The sequence below is a fragment of the Prionailurus bengalensis genome, chromosome D1 (genome assembly GCF_016509475.1).
Source record: "Prionailurus bengalensis isolate Pbe53 chromosome D1, Fcat_Pben_1.1_paternal_pri, whole genome shotgun sequence".
Classification (NCBI taxonomy): domain Eukaryota; kingdom Metazoa; phylum Chordata; class Mammalia; order Carnivora; family Felidae; genus Prionailurus; species Prionailurus bengalensis.
The window spans coordinates 112,554,592-112,582,009 of NC_057346.1; the positions used below are offsets into that span (position 1 = coordinate 112,554,592).

A 27,418-nucleotide genomic window follows, 5' to 3' on the forward strand; every position below is an offset into this window, starting at 1 on the left:
TTTATTAACCCCCCCCCCCCGATTATTTGACGCTTGTGATGTGGCTACTGGAATATGTCAGGTTACCTGCGCGGCTCACATCACGTTCCCGTCGGCCAGTGCCGTTCTGTAGGGTCCAGGAAATCCCTCCTTTCAGAGAAGTTCCTTCCGGAGGATGAGGTCTGCGGTTCATATTCTGATCGCCGGGGCTGGGTCGGGGAGACGGGCTGACTTGTTGCTGAGGCCCCTGCTTTCCGTGTTCGTTCGTATGTCCCGCAAACATCGTGGGCAATTGTGCCCGGCCGGGCCGGCCCCAGGGATACCCCGGGGGTGTCCGCCCGAGAGAGGCTTGTGGCCCAGCAGCTCGGCGCAGGACGGAGACCCTGGCCCGTACCGAAGTCACGTACATGTGAAGGGCGTGACCAACTGAACGTCAGGGTTTCCAGGGGAAGGCCATTCCGGGCCCCGCGAAAACCTGGAAAGGTCGCTTATTCCTGTCCCTTATTTCCAGTCCCCCAGGAAAGCATCAGAATCATCCCATAAAGATCCCTAAGCCTGGTCATCTGTCCAGGGGGCTCTGGGTCTGCTCGATCCTTGGGGAAACTCTATGAAGCCACACACGTCCAAGGGGATTGGACGTCCAGCCATAGCCAGAGCCCGTGACGTCAGGGTCCGGCCTCCCTGGAGATGGGTCCTTAGGGAAATTAAAGGGCAGCGTGGGGCCACTGACCCCAGGGGAGCGACCGTGCAGGTGTGATGCATTTACCCTCCCAACACACACGCGCGCGTGCACATGCACACACGCGTGCCCCCCGACACACGTGGAGGATGCAGGGCTGCGTGGGGCGGGGGGGATGTTCACACGCTCTCCGCAGGGCAGGGGCGCCGGCTCGCCCCCCAGCTCCGCAGCCCGGAGGCCTCCCTGCCCTCACCCCGAGCGAGCACCCCGTCCGGGTCTGTCAGAGCCTCCCGTCCACCTGGAAGGCAGCACGCGGTTGGGAGGCAGGCTCTGCGTGTGCGGACTGGTTTAGGCTCAGGGGACGGCAGTTCAATTCATGTAGGTGAGATGGGCGTCCTTTGTCTTCGCCGGGAGCTTTGGTGCAAGGGACTCCCCCCTGCCCCGAGCAGGGCAGTCTGAAGCTCTTCCCTTCTTTCAAACCCCGGGGAGAACAGTTAAAGCAGAAAAGGAGCTTCTGAGGCTTTGCTTTTGAGAAGCAGGGGCTGGCGGGCCATGACGCGGAGTTTCCACACCGCTGGGCAGGGGGGTCTGGCGGCTGGCTCGGCCTCGGCAGGGAGGGGGGCTGTCCCTGTCCCCAAGCCCCCAGAGCGGGGAGGGGGGGCGGGGTTTCTGAGGCCCAGGCATCTGTCGTGAGGATTAACGCTGTGATTCCCAAAGGGGCACTGGGGAGGAGGGAGACTCAGGCCGGACTTCCCCCGACGCTTCCGAAGGAAGGACCCCGGGGTTGGAGGGTAGGGGACGGCTGTGCCAATCTCCTTGCAGACGGCTGTAATGACCGTAAGAGCTCGAGCTGATGTCTGTAGAGGGCTCAGCACGGTGCGGGCTCACAGCAAGCCCCGTGCCACTGCTTGTTAAATAAATAAACACCAACAGGGAAGTCTGTGATGTGCTGAGGACCGGAAGGGGGTGAAGGGTGGAAAGAGAGGAGAGACGAGCCCGAGTGCCGGGACGGAGCCGGGAGCGGGGCCAGGAGAGGAGGGTCGCACCAACCGAGCCGGACAGAGAGGCTTCCGGGAGGAGGCGGCGGCCGGCTGAGCTGGCCGGGCTCTAACCCAGCCGGGCGTGCTCGCGGGGTTCTTAGGAATTCTCAGAAGGCAGGCACGGGTTAGCAAAACACACGAGGCGTCTGAAAACGCCTGATCCAGGGATCAGACAGAACTTCATGCCCTGGCCGTGCTCCAGAACTCGGGCCTGGCGGGGTCTGTGCCCGCGGAGTCTCCCTCGCCGCCTCTCGGGGCTCTGACATCATGCGAGGGAAGGAAGTGACAATAGCCCCGTCTCCTGCCCACCCTATCTCAGCTGTCAGCTCCCGGGCACGTCTTCCCCGGGGGAAATGACACCCCGAGGCGTATTTAGCGCATGAGGTCATACACCTGTTTGGCGCGTGTCTTTCTGGCGGTCACCCACCGGACCCTGGAAGGGGCGCGGGGCCGGCGCGGGAGCGGGACGGGGCCGTTGGGCTCACAATAGCCCTGACTCATGAGTGGCTCACTGCTTCCATGCTGTCTTCCCCACCCGGCTGCCTGCGTGAGTCAACAGCATTTATTTAGCACCGCTGAGTGCAGAGACGGGTACTGGGGCGAGGGCTGTCCTGCTGCGGGGACGGCCAGAGCCAGTACGGCTCCCTCCACTGGCTGCGGGCAGCCCGAGGGCCACGTGTGCATTTTGTGAAAACAAACTGAATCTCCTGCTTCATCGGTCTAGTCCCGTGTGTGCACGCGTGCATGCGTGTACGTGCGTGGGCATGTGTGCATGTTGAATTCACCGAACGAGACCTGGTTTGCGGGGTCAGGAGACCTAGATGGAAAGGCAGAGCTGCCTCCTGGCTGGGGCCTGAAGCCAAGGACATCACCTCTCCCGGCCTCTGCCCTCCCATCCGAGGACGTGGGTGGTAAGATCAGCCTTGCGTGTCTTGAGAGGCAGGCAGGAGCCAACGGGGAGCCTGGGGACAGCGGTTCTCACCTTGGTGGGGGGGGTTGCCCCCCACCCGCCCCGCCCAGGGACATCTGACAATGTCTGGAGACATTTGTTGTTGTCACACCGGGAGGGAGGCTGTTATCGGCATCTAGTGGGCAGAGGCCAGGGATGTCGCTGACCTTCCTACGGGGCACAGCCTGGCCCCCCGGGACAAACAGCGAGCCAGCCCAGATGTCAGCAGCGCCTCCGAGAAGCCCAGCCGGAGGGCGCCCCATTAGGAGAGGCCATCGCTCGAATAACCCTTGACCTGGGGCTCACCAGGGCCTGGACGGGTGACCTGGGGCTCACCTGACCTGCCTCACTTTCTAAAGCTTGGCCTGTTTACCTTTTCGCTAGGCTGCTGACGGCCGGGGAGTGCCCTGGCAGGTGCAGCCGGGCAGGGACAGAGCAAGGTGTCCCTTCTCGTGGGCGATGGCAAGGAGGGGAAATAAATGTCGCTGGCCGGCCCCCTGAGCCTCTTAAAAGGGAGCTTGTCTTGCAGCTGACTGCGAGCTCCGCCCCCTGCCCGGCTGCCCTGTCACCCCGTCTTGTGCTCCTGGCGATTACTCAAATGTCGGCAAAGACGTGAGAGCACTGGACATCACAACAGCCCGAGAGGGTAGCGTCGCGGCAAAGTAGGGTGGGCGGTGACGCCCGGAACTTCCCATGATAAAATGCACCATTTAGACTAATGAGGCTGGGTTTTTGCTAATTCATGAGCGGGGACTTAATCCGGCTGGCGAGATCTGTCCCTCTGGGTTTTGAACGATGAGAATCACTGAGGCAAAAAGCAGAAAGTGCGAAACCAGCGCACCAGTGTTTCCAGAGGTCCGGTTTACGAGCAGTTAGCGGCTCAGGGTAGAGACCCAGTCCCGGCAGGACAGCCGAGGCGGGAGACCGGGGAGGGAGGCCTTCCGAGTCCCAACTTGGAGGAGAGCTGTAGGCAGAAGAACCCCGTTGCCTTCCCTGGTTTGGGGGCAGGGGGCGGGGAATGCTGGTTTTCGTTTTGGATCCCCGAGATCCCAAGACCCACACGGTCCCGGCCCAGGCCACAAGCGGCCCTGGGGACGGAACGAATCCATGCTGGCCTGTCCTCTCCGCTCTGCACAGAGGCCACCTTGCATGTCCCCCTCCGTCTGCTCGAGCGTTTCCACACTGTGCACCTGGCAGCCCGGGGGTCGGGAGAGGGCGCAGAATTCAAGGCCAGGGGCAGAGCAAGGAAATCGGCCGACGTGTGGCCGAGAAACGTGATGCCTGGCGAGCGCACCCGTGTCCGGACCTGGCCACATCATCAACCACGGACACGGGTGAAGCCCAGCTTCTTGGGCAAAGCCACAGAGGGGAGGTGGGCACGGCCTTGCCTGAGAGACTGTGCCCCACCCGGCATCTCCCAGAAGCGCCCGGCCGCTGCACCCCAGAGCGCTCTTGGTCCGCACTCGGGTGCCACTTCCCAGGCGTTGGGGACTCTCAGTGTACCCAGAATGGAGGCATTCTAGTTTTTGCTCCTTTTTCCCAAATCATACCTCGTAGATGTTCACCTCTCCGAGTTCAAGAAATTCACAACCCCGAGCCTAAATGGGGGTGAGGGGTGAGGGAGCAGGGAAGGTCACGACAGTGGCAAGACCAGCCTCCCCGTGCCAGGTGCTGAGCCGAACGAACACAGCTTCACGCACACGTGACTTTCACGGGACGGAGCCTCTGTGAGGCTGAGGGGGCCTGACGGAGATCAGGCCGGAAAGTGCTGGAGCTGGAACCGGACCCCACCCCATCCCCCCACCCCGTCCTCTGTGATTCCAGCATGCACCCTGGGCATCAAAGCGTGCCGGTGACACCACCACCTTGGAGGACAGCTTTCTGGTCACTTCTGTAGGCCCTGGATGTTCCTCGGTGGCCGGCCAGCAGCTGTTGAGCATTGATTGTATGGAATAAACCTGGCGTAAAGTGAGGTGGAGGAAAGGGAGGTGCAGAGTGGGTCTTAGGCTCGAGCGCTTGGGCGAGGAGCAATCCAGAGGGACTTCCCGGAGGAGGTGGCGCTCGGTACACCCCCCCCCCCCCCCGAGGAACTAACAAGACGTGGGGAGGCAGAGGAAAAGGAGACTTCATTCCCCTGGGCAGGGTTGCCAGCGTGGCCCCTGGGGGTGGGGGTGGGGCCGAACCCGAGCACGGCTGCTCCTGGAGACCTGTGCCATCCTCTTGATCGGAGGGAGGATTAGAAACATGTCCTGAGAAGCCCCTACCTGCCTGCCTACCTACCGTGTGCCCGGTCCCAGTCCCTGCTAATCCCGGGATGAGAGCCATCTAAGTCACCGTCCCTCCCTCGGGGAGGCAGTAGAGTGTCGTGCAGGGACTCCAGGCCCCTTCCCTGGCCCTGGGAAGCCCACCCCCCCCACCCCTCCCAACCCCCCCCACCCCCCCCACCCCCCCCACCCCCCCCCACCCCCCCCACCCCCCCCACCCCCCCCCACCCCCCCCAACCCCCCACACCCCCCCACACCCCCCACCCCCCGCCGCTGCAAAGTGAGGACCAGACTGTGCCCGGTCACAGTCACGGGACACTGAGCCTCCCGTAAATGGGGGCTCAGAGAGATGCTTACCCCGGAGGAGGGAGCCGCAGAGGGAGCCAGGGCCAGCTGGAGAGGGTGGGCCCACAGGAAGCAGGGGAGGCTCCCCGGAGGAGGTGTCTGAGTGGTAGCAAAAATCCCCCAGGGCGGGCATTCCCACTTCAACCCCAGGAGCCCCTCCCTCTCCCCCAGGCAAGGCGACCCCGCCGCTGAGCAGGGCGAGGTTTGGAGACTTTTCCTGAAGGTGGGGGCTGTTGGGAGCCTCCCCCCGCCCCCCCCCCCCCGGGGGACGAGAGCGCGGCCACCCTCCAAAACTGCACGGGGCGCCCTCGCGGGTGAAAAGAACACTTGGAGGGGGCCCAGGGACGGAGCGCTTTCTTCCTGTGTTTAAATTTCTTCGGAAACTCTGACCGCGCGGCCGCCGCCCCTGCCCCAGCGCGGCCCCGGCAGCCCCGGCAGCCGCCGCAGCAGCGGCCGCAGCAGCGCGCGGGGCCCGCAGGGGGGCGGCCGCAGCGCACGGGGCGCGGGCAGGGCAGGGCAGGGCAGGGCGGGCGGCGGGCGGGGCGGGAGGCCCGGCCCCCTGCGAGCGCGCCAACGCTGCCCCGTCCGCCCCGCAGAGGCCGCCGGGGCCGTGGATGCGGAGGGCGCGCCGCCCGGCCGGCCGGACGCACAGGCGGCCGCGATGAGGGTCAACGAGAAGTACTCGACGCTCCCGGCCGAGGACCGCAGCGTCCACATCATCAACATCTGCGCCATCGAGGACATCGGCTACCTGCCGTCCGAGGGCACGGTGAGTGCGGGCGGCCGCGCCCCGGAGGGAGGGCAGCTCACCTGCGCCGCGTCCGGGGAGGGGGGGGGGCGCGCCGGGGCGCGTGGGGGGGGGCGCCTCCCCGCGGAGCCGGCCTCCCCCGCCCCGCCCCCACCCCGGGGGCACGGCTGGGTCCCCGGGGGGACGCCCCCCCCCCCTGCCGTGGGGGCCGGCGGGGGCAGCGCCGTGGGGGAGGAGGGGAGCCGCCTCGCCGCGCCGCCGGAGGGTGGCAGCCTCCGGCCCCCCCCCCCCCCCCCCCCCGTGGCGACAGCCGCGCCCTTCTGGGGTTGGACCCTCCGGCGAGTCGCTCACCTGCTGGGGCACGCGGAATCCCCGGGACGCGCCGTGCCCCGCTCGGAGCGCTCAACGCCCGGGCAGCCAGCGAGGGGACGCCGGTGGAACCGGACTTCTTTCCGCGCGGGTCCGTCCCCAGCCGGCGCCTGGTGGGAGTGGAAGCCGGCCGCGTGCTTGGGGACCCCTCTCTGGGGCCTGCTACCCCCACCGCTCCCTCTGGGGCCAGATCCAGAGGTCACGGGGGACCCCTGGAGGGCAGAACTCGCCGGTGAGGGGGTTTGGTTTAAAGTTAGAAGGAAGTTTGCCCCGAGCGGGAAGGGCTGAGAGGGGCCCTCAGTGAGAGCAGAGGGGACCCCGGGGTGCTCACTCCGGACCAGAGATCAGACTCTCCTTCCCCCGCTCTTCCCTACAGCGGCTGCCGCTGAGGCCCCAGCCTTGTTTCTTGGCTCTGACCTCGCGGGGATGCAGGCCTGCCTCCCTAGTCCCGGACTGGAGAGCCCGGCCGGCCGGCGTTCAGGGAGGCGCCTGTGGGATGGGATCCTGGCAGGGCGGCTCTCAGTGTTCCAGGGACGGCAGACACCCTCAGGCCCTGCGCCCTCTCTGCACTGGGGTTTGCACAGAGATGCAGGGGGCATTGGGAGCGGGTGTTGATGGAGAGAGGGGTGTCTGCTTGGGATAAATACCACTGGCCTCAGAAGCTCGGAGCCATCGTTTCGGCAAAAACACCGTGTGCCCACATCGGGTCGGGCGGTGGGCACCCCCGGGGAATGAGACGGGGAGCGGCACCCGTCTGGGGCTCTGTGAGTGGTGACGGAGCGTGGCCCAGGACAGTGGCGGAGGGACCCTTCCGTAGAAGGGGCCGGAGCTGAGAATTAGCCCACTTAATCTTGACGACTCGGGGGGGTAGGCGCTGTTACTACGACCCGTGAGCACACGGGGGCCGGGAGTGGGGTCACCCAGCAGCTGGGAGGGGAGCTAACTGGGACCTAGGCACAGAAGCGGGTGTCATGGACGGCCTGCCAGGGGAACAAACGTCCCGGGGAAGGAGCTGGTTACACCCGTAATGGGGGTCGGGTGGGGCCTTCCAGACAAAGAGGTCTCTCTCCGGTGGCAACACCCAGAGGCGGGAGTGTGGGGGCACCAGCGAGAAGGCATCAGAGATGATGCCAGCCGGAGAGGTGGAGAGGGGTGGACATTCCAGAGGAAAACCGAATTCCCCTTGATGATGGGCTGGGTCTAAAAGAGGGAGCGGAGCCCTTAACAATGGCCCTGGGCTCCGGAGTTGTACTTCAGGGGCCTGTTGCTTACTTATCTGGATTCAGAAACTCTCTGTCTGCCCCCGACCCTGGCGGGGGCCACGAAACCTGCAAAGACTTGGCCCTTCGTTAGAGGTCTTCACAGCCTGGGAAGGCGTAGACAAGCCCCGATGAGACCGTCGCCTCTTAATTGGCACACGGCTCTTCCCACGGGCAGGTTTCGGGGCAGTCCCTGGGCTCGGAGGGCCGTGAATCAGGGGCACTGACCCCACGAGCAGTGTCCTGCCAGTGAAATGTCTACAGGCCGGGCCGGGAGCACGACGGGGAGAGCCTCCAAGGGCATCCCCAGCACAGCTCAAGCCAGTGATGGTTGCTCGGTGATTACCCTGAGTCACCCGGTGAAGGCCGGAGGGCGTGGGCCGGTCACAGAGTTCCTATCCAGTTCCCAGACGAGCTTGCATACGTGCAGCTGCAGCATGCACGGAGTTTAACTTGGCCATCGGGACTCCCCTCCCGTGCAGGCTCCACTTCCCAGCCGGAGTCCCCGGGCCTCTACCTTTCCTGCCATTCCCAGGCTCCAGGATAAGAGTCAGCTCGTTGTTTCTGTACCAAGAGGCGCCAGAAACGACTCAAGAGCCAGAGGCCAAGTTGAACGCAACTTACTTCGCTAAGTTTTCTTTGTGTTTATCTTTGAGAGTTTCCGCTGGCTGTCGGCGGCCCCAGATCTGTATGCCCCGACAAGCCCAGACAGCCGCAGAGAGAAGTGCCCGGGCCTGGTATCGACCTGCCTGCAAAATAAGAAGGCTTCTCTGTCGGCGACCGGGGACGATCCGTGTGGAGGTGGTGGGGAGCGCCCGACAGTCATTTGTCGCGCGGGTGATCTAAGCTTTAACGTTTGGGGAAGCAAAGTGAAGTTCGCAAGTGAACGCGGGAAGAGTCCCAGAACCGAAAGAAACTTTGCAGGTGGCTGGTTTCCTTTTCCCCGTTTTAGGAACAAGGGAACGTAGCAGCTTCTCTTTGCCCCCAGTTAGACCTGCCCCGGCTTCGGCCATCTCGCACGAACGTGTGACTTCGGCTCCTGGAGCTCCGGTTCCGAGTGAGAAGCCAAATAAACGAATTCTGGTCCTAGGCCAGCTCGCCTCTTCTGCCGTCTTCTCGGAGCTCGGGGAGAGAGTTTAGAGAAGCAGGTGTGGACTGGATGTAGGCTGCCCTCCCGCTGTCTGTGCTGCTTGGGGCAGGCCTGCCGTGGAGGGGACCCCGGTCCCCTGACATCCTCCCGTGTGACCTCAGGAAGTCGTTTCTTTTCCACTATGTTTACCGTCCTCCTCAGGGAAGCTCCTTCCGGGAGCGCTTCCTGCCAGGCGCTCTGGGGATGATCCTCGGATCTCCCGTGACGCGTGTCCGCGTAAGAATCCCGTGACTTAGGTCGAGGGGGTGTTTTTGTCCCCACCTTACAGACGGAAAAACTGAGGCTCGGGGCTGGGGAGTGTGGTGTTACCGCTGCTGGCCCGGCTGGGTCTCAGCTCCGGGATCCTTGACCTGGCGACGCCCGCCGGGAATTGGGCAGAGGCCCGGCTCCGGTGGCCCTTTATGTGTGCGCGTGCTCATTCATTCCTTAACCGCGCATTGGGCGCCAGGCGTCAAAAAGATGATGACAGATCCCCCGCCTTCAAGAAAGGTGTGCCGAGGGGCCACCTGCCCCTTTCTCGAGGATCCGGAGAGGAGAAGGTCTTGAGGCTTTTTTCAAGCTTTTTTCGCACTGGAGAGTTGCACATACAGTCTAACCCGTGACCTTCCTGCTGCAACTTAAATCTTCACCGCTTCGTCCCGTCCTGCACGAGAAAAGCACCCGCTGCGCCGCTCCACGGAAGGGCCCCACGGAGACACATGGCCACCACGGCCGCCCCCGTGGCCTTGCTCTGCGACTCCCTCTCCAGCTCCTTCTATACCCAGCTCAGAATCGCTCTCTGATCTGCATACAGTGTGGTAGGAAGGGAACCCACACCTTCTGTGTAAAGGTTGCTAAGCCCTTACACTGACTCAGATAGGACCGCCCCCATTTCATAAAACTAAGACCCAAACAGAGAACGCCCCTGGTCCACAACAAATCAGTGACCAGGCCAGGCCCTGAGGGACTGGGATAGTCATTCCTGACGAGGCCTCCGTGCCGTTCCCCCCAGGTGGGGGGGGAGGTGTTTCAGGGATATTTTTTCTCTCCCCCAGACTACAAAGGCCCTGAAAGGTCACGACCGGGCCCCAGCAGACAGATGGTTAGTGTTCAGTTTTGAACCCGGTTAACTTTTCCCTGTCTCGTGTTGGTGGGGGATTCTTGGATGTCCCCAGACCCACTTCCCTGCCCTCTGACCTGATGGGCTCACTCTGAATTCCTTCCCATTCACTACAGCTTTTTTTTTTTTTTTTTTGTCCACTTTGTTCAATACTAGCCATTATCCCAGCCACCCAGGAGCATCTGCAGGGCCCCCGGCAGGTGCCAAGCCCCTTGTGTGTGTAGCTGGTTCTAGATGGAGCTGTGTGAAGGGGGGGTCCCTGGCCCGGCTTTGGGGATCCCACCACCCTGCTCCTGGGAGTTAACACCTCGTGAGTAGATGGTCCCAAGACAGCCCCAGCCCAAGAGACTCCACTGGCTAGAGTGACCAGGGGGCCCCCGGAGCACTGGGGATGGGGATCGGCCCCACGTCCGGGAAGCAGGGAGGCACCTGCAGGGAGGGAACACGGCGTGTGCGGAGGCGAGGACGGGGGAGACGGATGTCCCGACTCGGGCAGAGCCTGCGGGAGTGGGGAGAGGAAGCTAGGGAAGTCGCTACAGGCAGGTTGGAGAAGGCGGTCGGCCCCCGCAGCGTGGGCTGACCTCCTCCCACGGGTGAGCCTCCACCCGCTGTGTGGGAAATAGTCCTGCCCATGGTACCACAGTGCTCCCTCATCAGGTCGGGACTCAGTGAGAGGACGTGCTCTGAGCTGAGGAAGAGTGTCGCCCCTGTCCCAGTTACTGGGGCGGGGGGGGGGGGGTGCCCTGGGTGTGCAGACGGGACTCGGGGCTGGGCTCAGCCTCCCCACCTGTGCTGTATCCCCCCCTGCCTCCCAGAGGAGAGGAGGAGAGCCACTCTTTCCTGCCTCTCAGGACCCTGAAAAGAGGCTGGGGTCTTGGGCGGACGTGTCCCGTGCGGGGCTTGGCGGGGCTGGGACTCCCTTCTCCCCTCCTCCTCCCACCCTGCCCGCGCAGGTGGGGCCCTGGCCCTTGCTCACCCACGAGTCTCCGGATGGACACCCGTAAGAGCAAGCCGGCTGGGCATCCACACTGCCAGGTCCCGTGAAGGCCGCCTGAGCGGCCCTAGATTCCCAGTCGCTGCGGGTGGAAGTCGACCGCTCACGTCCAGCCACCTGCCGGCCCTGGGTGCAGGCCGCGCCCTGTCGGGCTGTGAGCACCCTGACACCAGCCAGGGAGGCTGCGACTGGGGGGGGGGGGGGGGCGTGACGCCCCCCTCCCTAACCAGGGGTGAGGCCCAAACGCCCCTCTCCCTCCAGGCGTGCATCCGTCACTTTGCCTCTCTCCCTCTCCTGTCTCCCCGCTGCCCCCGAGCCGGACATTTGGAAGGAAACCTGATCACACGGGGGCCCCCGCCCTCCAGATGTCCTTGTTGCATCTCGGACCTAACACAGACCATCAGCCCCGAAATTCGGGACTCCCACGGCTTCTCCTGACCACGCGCGAGGCCCGTCGGAGCCCGGTGCGGGGGTCGGGGGGCATCCTGGGTCTCCAGGCGACCCTGTGGGGAGACTCTGAGCACAGCTCTGTCCTCGAGCCATGGGGCCTGGGGCCTGCCTTCAGCCACGTGCCAGGCTCACGCGCTGGGGGGGCCTCATTCTTGGATGAAGGTGCGTGTCTAGGACTGATGGCAGGAATGGGGTGAAAGCGGGGAGGTCAGGTTGCAGGACTGAGGCTCGGCTCTGAGGAGAGCTGCTCATGAGGCTACTTCCAGCATGATTTTCTTTCTTTTCCCTTCTTGCCGGAGACCCGTTTGCTGATTAACCTGTCTGCCCTCGGCAACCAGCGAAATCCCACGGGAGTTCTAGAAATTCGCGTTGAGTGTTAGTGGCAGTGCAGCTGTGCTGAGGTTTTTTTCACGTGTTTTTAACGTTTATTCATTTTTGAGAGAGACAGAGCGTGAGCGGGGAGGGGCAGAGAGAGGGGGACACAGAATCCGAAGCGGGCTCCAGGCTCCGAGCCGTCGGCACAGAGCCCGACGCGGGGCTCGAACCCACGGACTGTGAGATCGTGAGCTGAGCTGAAGTCTGACATTTAACTGACTGAGTCACCCAGGCGCTTGGAGGTTTTAATTTTTACTCCTCAGTCCCCCATTTCTGTCTCGTTGGCCCCCTAGAGCCCCTCAGGCAGACAGGGAAACCGAGGCAAGCAAATCCATGCAGAGCAGACCCTGTCAGGGCCCTGCCCCGACCCCTCTGCCCACCCCAGGGCACCCCCTGGTGCGGGAGCACGTGGAGGCCACCTGGGAAGGGGAATTAATGCCCAGGAGTAGGTAGATAACCACCCAGGATGGAGCCCGGCTGCCCCAGGCCGTGACCCTGCCTGCCGCCCGCCTCTCTCAGCCCCTCCCTCCGTGCCCACCTCCCCTCACCCTCACTCTGGCCCCCGAGACGACCTCTCGGGTAAACCTCTGAACCCACGCACTCAACTCAGGCTCTGCCCTTGGGGGACCCAGACTAACACACAGCTAACTGGCGGCAGAGCTGGAACTGGGCCGGAGCGGGGGGGGGGGGAGGGGGGGGCCCACGGCCATGCTGCCGGGAAGTTACCCCGCACGCCGGCCATCAAAGGCTGAGATCTGTAGGCGCGGGACCCGAGCGTGGCTCTGCCCCAGCCGGGGACCCTGGGGAAGCGAATAAAGGTCACTTCCCCCGGGTTGGAGGGGGTGGGTGGTCTTGCACTTTTTCTGGCCGCCTTTGCAAGCAGGCCGGGCCCTCCCAGCAAGCCCGCTCCACCTCCGCAGACCGGGAGGCCTCCCGAGCAGGGGGGGCGGGGGGGAGGGGGTCCGGCCCGGCCTCCCTGCATCGGTGACGGCGAACGTCTCCTCGAACGCCGGCTCCACGGAGACGGGGCCGCCGTGCGCCCACCCTGCCGGCCCCAGGGTGGGCGCTCGGGCGGTTAGGACCCCGCTCCCCTCCACGGGCCCGCCCCTGACGGTCTGACAGCGGTGATCTGTCCTCCCCTCGCAGCTGCTGAACGCGCTGTCCGTGGACCCCGACGCCGAGTGCAAGCACGGCCTCTACCTCCGGGACGGCAGACGCAAGGTGGACTACATCCTAGTGTATCACCCCAAGAGGCCCTCGGGCAGCAGGACCCTGGCCAGGAGGGTGCAGCACGGCGACGCGGCCCCCGCAGCCCGCGGCACCAGGCAGGACCAGCCGCTGCCGGGCCAGGGGGACGTGGGGGCGGCGGGGGGGCCCGAGCCCCCGATGGACTACCATGAGGACGACAAGCGTTTCCGCAGGGAGGAGTATGAGGGCAACCTCCTGGAGGCCGGCCTGGAGCTGGAGCGGGACGAGGAGGTAACCGTCCCCGCTTCCTGTGGGCGCGCGGGGTGCGCAGGCCGGCCGGGGCCCCGGCGCCGTGTCCGGAAGGCGGTGCGGCCAGGGGTCCTTCTGGCTTTAGCCCGCTCTCCGACGAGGGCCGACGCAAAGGCCGCTCCTGTTAAGGTTGGGCAGAAATCGCTCGTTCGGGTTTGGGGGAGACCCCCCAGCCAGCAACCCGCACCCACCAGCCCCGGAGGCACCTGCTCTCTGGGAGGGGCTGGCCTTCGGGGTCAGGGCGTTTCCTGCTCTGGTCACGTCCTTCCCTAAGGAAGACGTGCCCCTCCCCAGGGACTGAGGATGAAGCTCTCCTGGAGACACCTTGGCCCTTCTGGGGCCTCAGTTTCTCAATCTGTCAAGTGGGGAGGTCAGTCTGGCTTGATCTCTGGGGGCCCTGGTGCTCTGAAATCCCCCGACCATAAAACCGTTCTCTGGAGCGCCCGTCCCTGGCGAAGCCTGAGCATCTTTCGAAGGAAAGCGTTCTGGGGAGAATGAAAGGCTGAGTCTCCCGGGGTGCAGGGCCGCCCCGGTGGCGGGAGGCTGGGCAGCGGCCGGGAGCGGGGCCTCGGCAGCCCTTGGGACAGTCGGTGCTTCCCTCCACTTCTCAGCAAGCTTGCCGTGCCCTCCCCTGCCAGCTCCTTAACCTCTCTGTGCACAGGGTGGTGGGGGGTTCCTTCCGTGAGCACTGGGGGGACAGGCCCCTCGCCCACAGCGCTGTCACCGTGCAGACTGGCCGAGAATGAGCAAAAGTCTCTGCGACACGTTGAGTAGTCAGCAGGCGGCCTGAGGGAGTCGTGAGCCAACGGCGCGTGGGAGTCGTGAGCCAAAGTCGGTTTCGGTTTGCCGCGTATCACCGAGAACCACCGCGTCCTTAAACGATGGATGCTTTGGGTCTGGCGAGAGGGACGCCTTTGGGGCCCTCCGACCAGCGAGCCGGTCGGCAGAGTCAGCTGGCGTGAACGCCCTTTCCCGACACGCTCAGAGTGCTGGCCCCGAACGCGTCCGGAAACGCGTGTGGGGCCTCTCTCTCCCCTGACCTAGCAGTCGAGGGATCTCGTGCTGCACACGGAGCATTTCTCTGGGTGACTTTCTCCTTCGGAGGCTCGGCTCCCTGGCCGGGGTTGATTTCTGCGGCTGGAGTGGTTCCCGTCGGAGGGGCGTGTGAGCTTTGATGTTCGCGGTCCTAAGGAGACTGCAGAGGGCTCTCTCGAGGGCAGGCCGCGCATGTGCCCATCCCCTGGGATTTTCTGTCTCCTCACTTTGTCTGAGACCTGAGCCCTGGGCCGCTCAGAAGAGGGGAGCCGTCGGTGCGCTGACTTCCGGCACGTTCCGCCCGGCCAGCCCCGTGCTGTTGTCCGAGCAACGTGGCCACTACGCAGACTGAGGTCTGACGTGGCGCTTCGTTGCTGGAGGAGACAACGGGCTCCGTCGGAGTCAGGAGAGGCTGCTGGGGGCTGCGCACAGAGCGGCGAGCTTGGGCTCCGAGCTACCTGTGCCTGGTCCGTCCGCTAAGGGATGCGCTCCCTGTTCCCGTCATTCTTTCCCGACGACGGCTTCAGAGTCTTGCGCCCGGAAGGCCCCCCTGAGGTGTGGCAATGCGCACTGACCCCGGCCAGATCCCAGAGCCTTGGCCTGCCCTTCGCAAGGCTTACGGGTTGCGTGGGCCTCAGTTTCTCCGTCTGTAACGTGGAATGGCAGTCGTGTCTGTATCACTGGGTGATCGTGAGCAAAGGGAAGGGGCTTAACTCGAGTCTGGCACGAGGCCAATCCTGGGCTGTCGTTAACGTTAAATCACGTGTTGTGGTTCATCTGGAAGGGGGGAGGAGCCTTTCCAAGTCCAGTCAACTGCAACACACACGCCTTTCTTGAAACCTCATAGGATGTGATCGTGACTTTGAAGTAGAAAGCAAACACAGAAGGGCGCCTGGGAGGCTCAGCCAGTTGAGCGTCCGACTTCGGCTCTGGTCGTGATCTCGCGGTCTGTGGGTTTGAGCCCCGCGTCGGGCTCTGTGCTGACAGCTCGGAGCCTGGAGCCTGCTTCGGATTCTGTGTCTCCCTCTCTCTCTGCTCCTCCCCCACTGACGAAAGCGCTTGCTCTCTCTCGCTCTCTCTCTCTCAAAAGTGAAAAAAAAATTTTTTTAAATAGTAATAAAAAAAGGAAACGGAGAGATGGGAGGCACTATCCCACAAAAGATCCGGTTTTCCCAACAAGACCTAAGAATTTCATTGAAAGTTTTGCCCTATGGCTAAAAGAGGTTTTTCAGCAGTGGATTTGGGTCGTTTTAAAAGCGAAAGCAGCACCGGGCGGCTCCAGGCTCCAGCGGCTGAAGCCAGGCCGTGTCGTCTCCCTCCCGGGGTCCCTCGAGTCCTAAACCGTGCTCTACGAGGGCCCCTCTCCCCCCCGGGCTTTCATCGGAGATGGCCAGGGCCCAAGGCGGTTGGCAGAACCATCCGCCCGCCGCAGCCTGGTGCCTCCCCCCGCCCTGCTGGACACGGGCAGACCCAGAATCTGTTCAGAGACCGTCTGGGCGCACGCGGCCCTGAGGTGTGCCCGGGCCCCTGCCAGCGTGATTAGCAGATCGCGGCTGTCGCCTCGATTTCAAGGAGAGACGTCCTGGCTAATGAATCACTCCCGGGGTGTGTGTGCTCCGATTACAAGGAGCGAAGGGGTGGCAGTTTTGGAAATAGGATAGCCCCAGGAGAACCCAGTTGTGCAAGCTGACCCGATTGGAAGCGGCACCGGGGCTTAGGTGCGCTTTCCTGGTGAGAAAAACCCACGCGTTCCACCAGATACTCAAACGCTCGCAAGGTGGGGAGTCACTCTTTAAGGAGGGGCTTTTGCCATGCCCCGGTGGCGCCCCCACGTCCCGATCACCAAAACGCTTCAGAGGTTTCCAGACGTCCTCGGAGCCAGCATCACTCCTGGTGGAGAAACCCTGCATTCGATAGCCTGGATGAGGAGGCAGAGGAAAAGAGGGAGGGAGAGAAATGGGGCGGGGGCGGGGGGCAGGGAGAGAGAACCTCAAGCAGGCTTCCCAGCACAGAGCCCTACACGGGGCTTGATCCCACGACCCCTGGATCGTGACCTGAGCCGAAACCAAGAGTGGGACCCTCAACCGACTGAGCCGCCCAGGTGCCCCGGATGAGGGCCCCTCTTGCACTCTGCTGGCCCAGCCTTCTGCGGCCACGACCGGGCAGCCGCCCAGAGGTCACCAGGGCACGGACGTGACCTGCCTTTGCTCCACAAGAGGCCAGCGGGCGTGCAAGGCCGCGCTGCTCCTGGGCAGAATGTGCGCCCCGACGGGGCCTTTCTCCCGAGTCAGGAGGTTTATTGCTTTGAAGACGTCCTGGGATGACGTCCTAGGGACGCGGACCGGTTAGTGCCCTGGGGCAGCCCAAACAAATGACCAGATTGAGTCTCACGGTTTGGGGGACCAGATGTCCAAAATCCAGGTTTCGGCAGGGCTGTGCTCCCTCTGAAGGTTTCAAGCGCAGGGTCCTTCCTGCCTCTGTCAGCTTAGGGGGACCCCCGGCATCCCTGGGCTGTGGCCGCGCCCCTCCAGCCTCCGCCTCCGCGGGGCCGCCTTCCGTGTGTCTCCTTTGCTTGTAAGGGCCTGCCCTCCCGCGCTGTGACCACGTCTTAACTTGAGCGCATCTGCAGTCTTATACCCAAATAAGCTCCCGTTCTGAGATTCTGGGGTTAGGACGTGGACGTCTCTTTGGGGGATGCCACCCACCCCCTGCAACAGCTGAGGCTGCGCTGGAGCGGGCATCTCAGGGGTGGCGCGGTGCCCGCGGTGGGCGGGAGAGGCGTGGCTCGTGGTCGGGGGCAGATCGGGGCAGGTGGTCTGGAGGGCGGGGTCCGGCCTCGGGCAGGTTGTCCGGCTGCAGGGCCCGGAGACGCACAGGAGCGCTGGGTTGGGGGGGGGGGGTCCCATCGGGATGCTTGCTCCGACTCAGCAGGCCGGGGGCGGGCCTGAGCGGTGTCTCCAACCAGCTCCCAGGGTGCACGGTGGCTGAGGAGCCCGGAACGTACTTGGAGTTGTGAGGAGCTAGCAGGCCTTTTCCTCCATGAGCCAGCAGAAGCATCCCCCGAGATGGGCCCCCCTGTGTCCACGCGAGCCCCCCGCCGTGCACTGTTCGGTCCCCCAGAGGCAGCCCCGGACAGAGACCCCAGCAGTGGCTATGCTGGGCCGAGGGCGCACGGGGCATGGGACACACACTGTCCCTCACACCCCCCCCCCCCACCCCGGGTACGGGACAGTAAAGGTGGAGCTTGTGGCCGGGGGTCCCCCATCTTTCCCCTCCACACTGCCCTCCCCCAGGCACCGTAGGCTCCGAGGAACCCCATTTGAAAACCACGTCCCAGACGCCTGGAAGGGAGAGACCCCGGGGCGGACAGGCCTCGGTGCCGCGATCCGGAGGGTGGCCCCACACGTCCGTTTTGGACACGAGGTCCAGGAGGGCTCCCGTGTCAGAGGCCCCAGGACGGCATGACAGGAAGTGGCGGGAAGGGAGGGCGGTGTCCGCCCCCTCCCCACCCACCGCAGCGGGGCCAGCGTCCGGGCTTCCCACCAAACGGAGGACAACGTTTCCTTGCCACTGAAACCCGTCAGCGTTTTTTCAAGTCTGGCCTCAAAGCCTGCCGGACATTATTTATGTCCGCGGGTCACTGCCGAGAAGGCCACGCGCTCAAGTCCCGGCTGTGTGTGCTGGGGTGGCTGGGGCCCATCCTGCCCCGGGGTTGAACTTGACCCTGGTTTTGGTAGAGCTGTGGAGGCCACGGACGCAGGAACCCTGTCACGTCTGTTTGCTTTCATGCTGCTGACGGGGGCTCGCCTCTGCACCCAGGCCGGCCGGCCGGCGCTTCTCGGCATGCCTGCCCCGGAGCTGACGTGGCCCCCGAGGCAAGGGTTTCCCATCTTTGTTAGCGTGGATGTTGCTTTTCAAAAGCGAGTCGGGAGGAGTGGCTGCTGTTTCCAGACGAGCTTCGGGGGTGCACGGTGCCGCGGGGAGGTCGGCCTCCGAGCTCCCAGTGAGGTTCAGACCCGCTCGGCCGGGGCAGCCGGGGGGCTTCTCCTCTCTGGGCCTCAGTTTTCCCGCCTGTGAAATGGGGACGATGGCCCTTCCCTCCTCGCGGAGTGCTGGGCGAAGGCTGGAAAGCAAACAGCTCCTTGCCCGCAGCCCCCCGGGACCCCTCCCGCCCAACGGGAATCAAAAGGCATATCTGGGCAGGGCAGGGTCCTCTGGTGCGTGGGGACCCCTCGTGCACCACACTGACACGAGGTGACCATGGCTGGTGGTGGGAAGGGTTGCCGTGGTCCCGGGAGAGAGAGGTGGGGGGGACAGAGGATCCAAAGCAGGCTCTGAGCTGTCAGCACAGAGCCCGACGCGGGGCTCGAACCCACGCGCCGTGAGATCGTGACCCGAGCCGAAGTCGGAAGTCGGACGCTTCACCGACTCCTCTGACCCTCCCCTTGCAGGCAGGGAGGATCTTCAAACACGTTTGCTGAGCGTTAGGGCTCCTTACGACACGTTTTTGTTTCTGGAAGTTCTGCTTGGTTCTTTCCCAAATTGGCTGTGTCACTTTTTCCGTGGTTTCCTGTCCTCTGCGGGACCTTTCTGACTTGACGTTTATTTCTTTGAACGAGGTAAACATGGCTGGTTTGTGATCCATGTAATCCTTTCTGCGTCCCCTGGCTGGCGGGGGGGGGGGGGGGGGGGGGGGGCGGAGGGGGCCCTGTACACGTTCTCCCCGGCCGCCTCTCATCCTGGGGCGCCTGGCCCTCTCGCCCGCCAGCCCCTGCCCTTTACATGCCCAGGGGTCCCCAAAGCCTGGGAGGAAGGGGCCCTCGTCCGGAGAGGCTTGGGGCTTGTCTGCATCACCCGTGTGAGGGCGTTACAGCTGGAACCACCTTGAACCAAGGTCACAGGCTGAGGTCCCCGGAGGCACTGGATCCGAGGAGTTTGGGGGCCAGGACTTTTCAGGGCGATCTCCACCTCCTCCTTCTCCTGCTCTGCCCGGCACCACGACCGCCCTCCCTGCAATTGCCCGTGTGTGGAGGGGGAGGGCCCTTCCTGGGGGTCTCCAGGGGTGTCCAGCTCCCTAGGGGGTGGGCCTGGGGCACCCTGGGAACGGCCCAGCCTTGGTCAGCGTTCTGAGCCCATCAGCGCCCTGCTCTTACCCCTTGAGCTCCTTTGAGGCTGTGACGTTCATTTTATTTACTTTTTGCCTTTCACAGAACAAGGACCGCGAAGGACTATTTTTGGTGATTTATTTATCACTTATTTCCTCAGCACACCAGGCCTGGGGGCAGAGCCCGTGGCAGGGACTGGGGGGTACAGATGCCCCCGCCCTGTCCTCGCTCCCGTTCTCGGCCTCCCCCCGGCTCACCTGAGCCTTGACTCTGGCGACAGCGGTGTGATGGTGTAGGAGGCGTGACTGCCCCAGTGCACGACGTGACCGCTCCTCCTGGACATGGTCAGCAGAGACTGTGACGCGGGGAATGCCCGTTAGCGGACCACACGCCTGGTGACGGAGGGTGACTCCGGGACGCCATGTGGGTGGGGAGCAGGGGTCCAGGGTCGAGCTGCCCCGAGCCAGGGCACGGCGGTACCTGCCAGCGGGTCGGGGAGGGGGCCGCCCCAGGCTGCGCCCAGCGGGTGCTCGGCAGGGGTGGCCTCGCCCTCCTCCCCCCGGCCCACTCGGCGAGCGTCATCGAGCACCTGCTCCAGGGACCCGGGGCACCAGGCACCCTCTCCATCCCTAGGATCAGGGGATCCGTGGTCAGCCAAACGGACATCTCTGGCCCAGAACCAGTGTTCCAGGTCACATCCGTGCGGGACACTGGTGCCGACCAGAAGAGCAGGCAGACACCCGTGCCGCGGAAAATGCGCCTGGCGGAACACGCGGCACCGGGCGTCGCGGGCCACGAAAACCTGTTTGTGGCAGAGAACAGGACCCCTCCCCGAGGGCGGGCCCGGCATTCCAAGGGCAGGGTCTGGAGGGGGCCTGTGCCAGGTGGGCGTCGCGAGGTCCTCGTCGGGAGCTGAGGCCCGGGTGGTGGCCGGGGGTCCAGCCTGAACCCCTCCTGGGCTTCCCCTTCCAGACTGAGCTCAGGCGTCCCTGCTGGGGATGGCAGAGCCAGCGCCCGTGGAGCCGGGGCAGGGTCAGCACACAGGGCGGGAGCCGCCGCGGAGACCTTCCTGGTGCCACCAGCACCCTGGGGACCCTCAGTTCCCTCGGCCAGGACCCCGCGGCAGCCAGAAAGGTGCCTGCGGGGCGTGAAGCGGCCTGGGGGTCAGAGGGGGGCGAGGAGACCGTGCTGCCCGGAGCGCTCTGGGGAGCCAAGGGCAACCAGAAACCGCCCATGCCTGGTCCTTGCCGCCGAGAACCTTCCAGCAATCCCCGAGCCCTCAGCTGCCGGAGGAGGCCGCGACCAGATGGCGGCCGTGGGGATGTGGGGGGAGCCCTTGCGGCTCTCAACCTCCGCGAGTCCCCTGTGGGGATGTTATTTTGTTTGGTTTGTGACTTTCTGCTTCCTTCTGAAAGGAAAGTGCTGGAAACAGTTCTGGCGAGGTCACAGTTTTTGCGAGTTTGGCTCAGAACAGAGACTTGAACGTACTTAGTTTGCTCCCGGAGAGCTCCTGGACAGGTGGGCATGTCCTCGGCTTGGGCGCCGGGGGCCCTGCCCCTGCCCCTGCCCAGGACAGCGCCAGGGGCCTGCGGGCGCTCCCGCCCCTCGCTGCTCCGGGCATCCGGCTGGGGAAACGGGGACCCGGCCCTCTCGTGCTTTCTTCCCGCTGGGGGCGGACTGCGGTCAGGCCGGGCACCACGTCCGAGAACATCCCACATGTGTTTTTTTCCGAACTGGTCCCACGGCCCCTTTCCCAAATCCCGCCAGATGTTTCCTGGGAGAGACCTCGTTGCTCACGTAAACAGAGGAGCGTGCTTTCCCAGGCAGGCCGGCCACAGGCACCAGCTCCTTCGTCGTCATCCACACAAATCTCCGTGGGACTCTGGAGAGTGGATTTCGGGTCTTTGTGGGTGGGTGAACGGTGCCCAGAAATAGACCCGGGTCTGTGACACGGGAAGACAGCCTCCTGCTGCGTGTGGGCTGTTGACGGTCACTCATCCCCACCCCGGGTGCCCCGCGGGGTCAGCCTGTGTCCGTGAGTCACCGGGACCCGGGGCCCTGCGGCCTCTCAGATCTCGGTGCCCGCCGGGGCTTCCCCGGGCTTGCTGGCCAAGGGCGCCCGTGCACGTTAGCTGCATGGCCTCGGCTGCCCCGTGGCCAAGGGGAGGCGTTCCTGAGCAGAAGTAACAGAGTGACCTCTCCTGCCCGCCAGGGGGCTGGGTGGGGACGCCAGGGGCACCAGGGGCTGCCCTGAGGATGCAGCAAGTCTTACGCTGCAGAGATTTGCAGATGGGGAAACGGGCTCAGAAAGATTGAATCACTTGCCAGAGACACACAGGGTTGGGGCAGGGTGCTGACTCGGGCCACCCAACCTCAGGACCTTATCCGGTGCCTGCCGGACCCGCCGGCCCTGGAGGAGGATGGGGCCTCCGCTCCCCAGAGCCCCCTGAGCTGGGTACGGCACGCCGGGGCCCCTGAAGCCCTCACCCGTCGGGCCTCTGTCCCAAGCACCCTGGTCCTGGCTGGTCCCTCTGAGGCAACCTCAGGCCCCAGCTCCTGGGCCCAGGCTTCTTGGAAGCTCCTCTGACCACGTAGACAGGCTCCCTGCACAAAGCCCTGCGGGGCTCAGAGCTGCAGCTCTACAACCCGCGTGGCGGGCTGAACGGTGGCCCCCAAAGCTGCGTCCACCTGGCACCTGCAAACGTGACTTTGCTTGGAAGAAAGGTCTTTGTGGATGGAGTTCAGGGTCTCTGGGCAAGACGACCCGGGATTTAGGGCAGGCCCTCCATCCAATGACAGATGTCCTTAGAAGAGAAAGGAGGGGTTTGAAACGTAGAGACACACGGGTGAGGCCACGTGGTGGCGGAGGCGGAGGCTGGAGGGACGCCTGGAGCCCCCAGCGGCTGGAAGAGCCAGGCAGGACCTTCCCGCTCGAGCCTCCAGGCGGACTGTGGCCGCGAGGGCAGCTCAGTTTAGACTTCCGGCCCCGGAACCGTGAGAGAACGAATCCGCGTCGTTTTAAGCCACACAGTGCGTGTCGTGAGCCTGCACGGGGTCCCCAGCTCCAAGACGAGGACAGCAGTGAGGCCCGGCCCCACCCCCCAGGCTTGTGTTCGGGCTGAGTCCACGCACACCTGGTAGTTCCTCCTGTGTCTGGCTTTCGTCCCCTCACTGGACGAGCACGTGTGGGGCGCGCGCGCCGTGCCCGGGACCGGCCCTCGTGCTGGGGCGGCGCAGAGGAGGCCTGTGAGGTGGCACTGAGGCCAGGGTCCCGGACAGGACGGCTCCCCTGGCCCCCGAGGGGAGTGGGGGCTCTGGCAGAGGAGGGGCGGGCTGGGATTCCGCCAGAGGGCATTTGCCCCCCTCTCTTGGGATGGGGAGGAAGCCCCAGTTGGAGCTCGGCGTCGGGGAGGGCCCCCTTCCCCGGGCCGGGTGCAGGTGGGGTCCGCCTGTCACTCTCTGTGCCAACCTGGAAGCTTTGCCTCCCGCCGCCCAGCTGCCCGCGTTCTCCTGGGTTCCTGTGAATTTCGGCTTCGCGGGCTGGTGGGCGGGTGTATTTGGCCCACGGAGGATATTCCTCTTAGCATCCCTCCCCACGTGACTTTGGCCCCATTGTTCCTCCCCCCCGGACCTGCAACGAAGCCACGCGCTATGCCCACTCCCGGGCTGGGGACGCGACACGGAGCCTGGGCCCGAGTCTGGGTGCCGGGCTCACGCGGGCGACACCCTCCCTTCCACAGCCTGGGCCCCTTTTGCCAAGACTCCCGGTCGGTCCCCTTACTCCGGGGGGGGGGGGGGGGGCGGTGGCCCAGGTGAGATCTCGGACGCGGCCGCCGCGGAGGATCTCCGCGGTGTGGGCGTCGCCGTGCTGCGCGGGGACCTCAGAGCCCGGCTTCCTTTAACGCCAGCTTGCAGCCTCTGACCCACCTCCCTTGGCAGCCAGCGGTCGATTCTCCGCTTCTGTGAAACCCGCCGTCGAAGATCCCGCGTGTCGGGGGTCCCACGGGGTGTTTTCTTTCTCCGCCTTGTCTCATGGGGCAGAAGGCACAGGTCCGTCCACGCTGTGGCAGATGGCGGCATTTCTGCCACGTCGTGGCCGGTGATCCTCCTCTGTGCGCACACACCGCGTCTTCTCCCCGCTCGTCCATCTTTGGACGCGGCGGTTCCCCTGTCTTGGCCGGCGTGAAGGGTGCTCGTGAGGGTGGGATGCACGTATCTTTCCAAGGTCCAGGCTTTTTCTCTCTGGGTATACAGCCGGGGCTGGGGGGCGGGGGGCGTTGAGGCACCGTGTGCTGCTTTCATTCTGGGGGGGAGGCGAGGCCGTGACTCTACTCCCCAAGCCCCTGTTCCCGCCGTGAAGGGCCGTGGTGTCCACGCTGATAAAGCCCCTGGCCGTGCAGCTCCCGGCCAGCCAGCCCCTGTAGCCCTGGGCCGTTCCTCGCTGTCCCTCAGACCCGCTGGCCCAGGGGGAAGCGACTCCCCCTCCGAGCTCTCAGCGGTTTGGGGGGTGCCAGGCTCCAACAGGCCCCTCGAGCCCCTGTACCGGGCTGTCCGCTCACGTGAGCATGGAGGCAGTGGGTGCAGACGCAGGGGCCACAGGGGGACCGCAGGGGTCTGCTGGGCACAGGTGGAGGCGTGGCCTGGCCCCACGGAGGGAAGACATCCAGCCCGGGGGTGGGGACGCCTCCACTTTGCCCGTCCCTGCTCGGGGACACCGGGCGGCTCGTGTATCCCCCGGGTCAAACGGGCCCAAGCTCCCTTGTGAAAGGTCCTCTCTTGCGGCCCTGGTGCTTGGAGTCCCTGAAAATGCCCCAGGTGTCCCGGAGTCCGGGACCCCGGTCCAGGCCCTTCTGGCTGCCGGGCGCCCTGCAGGGGTGGGGGGCCAGGAGGAGTGAGCGAGCACCCCAGCAGCCGCGGCCGTGCCCCCGGGGGAAGACGGTCCCCGAGCCCGGGCTCTGCGCGCTGACCGAGCACTTCTCTCCTCCCTAGACTAAAATTCACGGGGTTGGATTTGTAAAAATCCACGCGCCCTGGAACGTGCTGTGCAGAGAAGCCGAGTTTTTGAAACTGAAGATGCCGACGAAGAAGGTTGGTGCTGACGCTCCTGCCCCGAGGTCTGAGTGTCGCAGGGGCACGTGGCGGGGGAAATGCCACCCGGGGGGAGGGGGGAGGGATGGGGGGGGGGTTCCTCGGCTGTGGTGAGAAGCCGAGCGAGGGCCGTGGGCTCCCGTGTCCTGACTGTGGGGGGTGTGGGGCGGCCCCGGGGGGGGGGCCTTTAGAGACCCCGGACCAAACCCCAGCAAGAGATTGGCGTGAGCAGAGGGGTCAGAGGAACCTGCTATAAACACAAACTCAGGCTTCTCAGTCTTGCTTTTCCTGCTTGCGGTGTTTCGGCTAATTCATCAGACTCCTTTTAATTACGTTTCCTAGCTTGCTGGGATTTTTCTTTGTCATCTCTAAAAACTTCCGGCCGGGAATCGGCCTGACAGCGTGTTCCTGAAGCTTAGCGAGGCGTCCCTGTTTACCTTCGCGTGCAGAGAGGGGGAGGCAGGAAGCGAAGCTGTCCTCGGGCGTAAATCAGCCCCCGGCTTCTCGGGTCCACTGAGACCGTCTGGATTACCTCTTTTGAAATGAAGGAAAGTCCACGGGCAGGTTTTCTGGAGGGTGTGTGCTTTCGGGGCTCTCCTCGGACTCCGCCGGGCCCGCTGGGTTTGTCTGGAAAGCAGGCGCGGAGGGAGCCTTCTGGCCCATCCCGGAGCTCTGTTCCCAGGACCTGCCATCTCGGTGGGGAGGGACAGTTCTGTGACCTTCTGAGAACAGACTGCGAGGGTCACGGCTCAGCAGATGACGCAGACTCCCCCCTTCCCGGTCTGCTCTGCAGCTGTATCACATTAACGAGACCCGTGGCCTCCTGAAAAAGATCAACTCCGTGCTCCAGAAAATCACGGACCCCATCCAGCCCAAGGTGGCAGGCCACAGACCCCAGACCACAAAGAGACTGTCCTACCCCTTCTCCCGGGAGAAGCAGCACCTGTAAGTGGAGAAACACCCCTCCCCCCGCCCGCTCGTCCCTTCCCAGAGGGCCCTGCCGGGTGGCCCCCGCAGCATGGTGGGTGACCTGAGAGGTGCAGGTTGTAGGACAGTCCCCTGGGGCCGAAGGAAGCTCCCCATCACCCAAGGATGTGGGAGTTTCGGCCCCAGAAGCACGTCCTCGTAAAAGCCTATGGTTCTCGAGCACAGAAGAGGTTCAAGAGTGCTTTCCAAGGTCACCGTCCATGGAGGAGTTGTGAGGCGAAGAGTCTTGTCCTTCTGCCGGGGGACACTTAGGACAAATCGGGTGGGCTCGAGTGAGAGCATGCTTGCACCTTGGCCCGAAGCCCCAAAGCGGTGATCTGGGCACCTCCTCCCTCCCGCCCCGCTCCGTTCCTCTCCGTCCCTCTTGGGACGTGTTCCAGTGGGAGGGTCCGGTTGACCGTGCCTCCCGAAGGCTGCCGAGCTCCATCCGGGAGGCAGGAGCTGAAAAGCAGCCCCAGCTGGAGTCCTGACGCCCCAGGGACTCACGGCCAGCAGGCTTGCCTGGCACCTGTTCTGGAACCTTCCCTCCTACTCGGCTCCCGAGGGGCAGTGGGGCATAGCCCCCTGGGTCGCTGGTGGCTGCGGCTTCCGTGGGGCCTCGCAGGACACAGCTGGAGTGTGAGCAGTGGTGGGAACAGAGAGGGCTCGGGCTCTGGGCCCAGTGGGACGTGGATTTCAAGCTCGGGGCGGGGGCGGGGGCGTCACCAAGATGCCACTGGTCTCCTGGGGCGTGGAGAACTGTTTCTCGGTTCAGAACTGGGGCTCCTGCTCGGGCAGATGTATTAGTCACAGGGCAAGGACCACGTGCTGCACTCCGCTGTATTTCTCGATCCTGCCAGGGATAGGAAGTTTTTAAAAAGTGGCCCCCAGCCCAGCTCCTTCCAGGAGGGGGGCTCCAGGACGGGGGCACCCCGGGTGTTAGAGGGAGACGCCCTCCTCCTAGGACCCCCCCCCCCACCCCCACCCCACGCCCCAGCCTCCCTCGGCTCTGCCCTGGCTGACACCCTTGGCCAAGCCCAGCTTGCTTGCAGGCTCCATGGGGACAAAGCCACCCTCCCCGGCTGTACCCTGAGTGCCTTGGGTAACACATCCCAGAGACATCGCTCTGCCCTCAGGAAACTTCAGGAAAGCTCTGTGGGGGCCAAGACCACAGGGCTAAAACCATTTGTCAAGAACAGGGAGACTGCCGTAGATACTAGACTTGTCTGACGGCGGGTTGGCATCATCGGTTGAAGCAGAGACTGGGGGTGTCGTCAGAAGGAAGCAGATCCTTAGGAGGGAGGCGTGGGTGTGCGGGCCTCCCGGAGGGGGGCAGAGGGACGAAACGGACCGTTCCAGACGCCCAGGGCTGGCTCACCCCTGGCGTTCGAAGGGAGCTTGCCCGATTTCACGGTCACGGCTCCTGGGGACGGCGTGGCCTCCCAGGGCCTTGGAAACCGGGAGAGCCGCGGCCCCAGCGAACCGTGTGTCTGTTTCTGCCCAATGTTTCAACAGATTTGACCTGTCTGACAAGGATTCCTTTTTCGACAGCAAAACCCGGAGCACGATAGTAAGTATTGCCGTGGGAACCACTGGCTCACCAGCAGGGGGGCCCCGGGGACACACGGGTGATGATTCCATTTCGGCAGAACGCCTCGGGTGGAGGGCCGCTCTAATTGCCTGCGACAGCAATAATTAGAATAATGAGACGGGGAGGCTTCAGGGGCCCAGGGGGAGCCCCCGCCCCTCCTCGGGAGGAGGAGAGCCTCTAGACCCCTCGGCGTCTCTCCCCCGCCTCCCTGCCCTTGCCCTTAGTGGAGATCGTGGGGCCCCAGGCCCGGAGGGTTCCAGGCAGGCAGTCCCAGCAGGAGCGATGGCAGGGGGGCAAAGCTGTGTGGGCCGGGGTAGATTGCGGGGGCTGTGCTAGAGGAATGCACTGCAGTTGGAGATCTGAGCAGGCCACCCTGCCCTCTTCAAGGTATCGGTTTAATGTTTATGCATCAGCTACCGGCTTGTCTGCCAGCCAG

The 27,418-nt window shown here is 64.5% G+C and overlaps 1 protein-coding gene across 10 annotated transcripts in view; it reads left to right on the forward strand.

Moving 5' to 3' along the window:
• The first annotated feature begins 5,843 nt into the window (after window positions 1-5,843).
• The window catches only part of ANO1 (anoctamin 1), an 84,967-nt gene continuing 63,392 nt past the window's right edge, over window positions 5,844-27,418 (forward strand). For 9 of the 10 annotated variants that reach the window (XR_006297538.1, XM_043581945.1, XM_043581949.1 and 6 more), the window contains exons 1-5: window positions 5,844-6,025; window positions 12,847-13,179; window positions 24,327-24,425; window positions 25,219-25,370; window positions 26,907-26,961. Coding sequence is in view for 9 of the 10 variants with exons in the window: in XM_043581945.1 (XP_043437880.1) it covers window positions 5,918-6,025; window positions 12,847-13,179; window positions 24,327-24,425; window positions 25,219-25,370; window positions 26,907-26,961 (747 nt within the window). In the remaining variant the exon portion in view is untranslated. The remainder of the gene's footprint in view (window positions 6,026-12,846; window positions 13,180-24,326; window positions 24,426-25,218; window positions 25,371-26,906; window positions 26,962-27,418) is intronic. The other variant, XM_043581954.1, reaches the window with a different exon arrangement.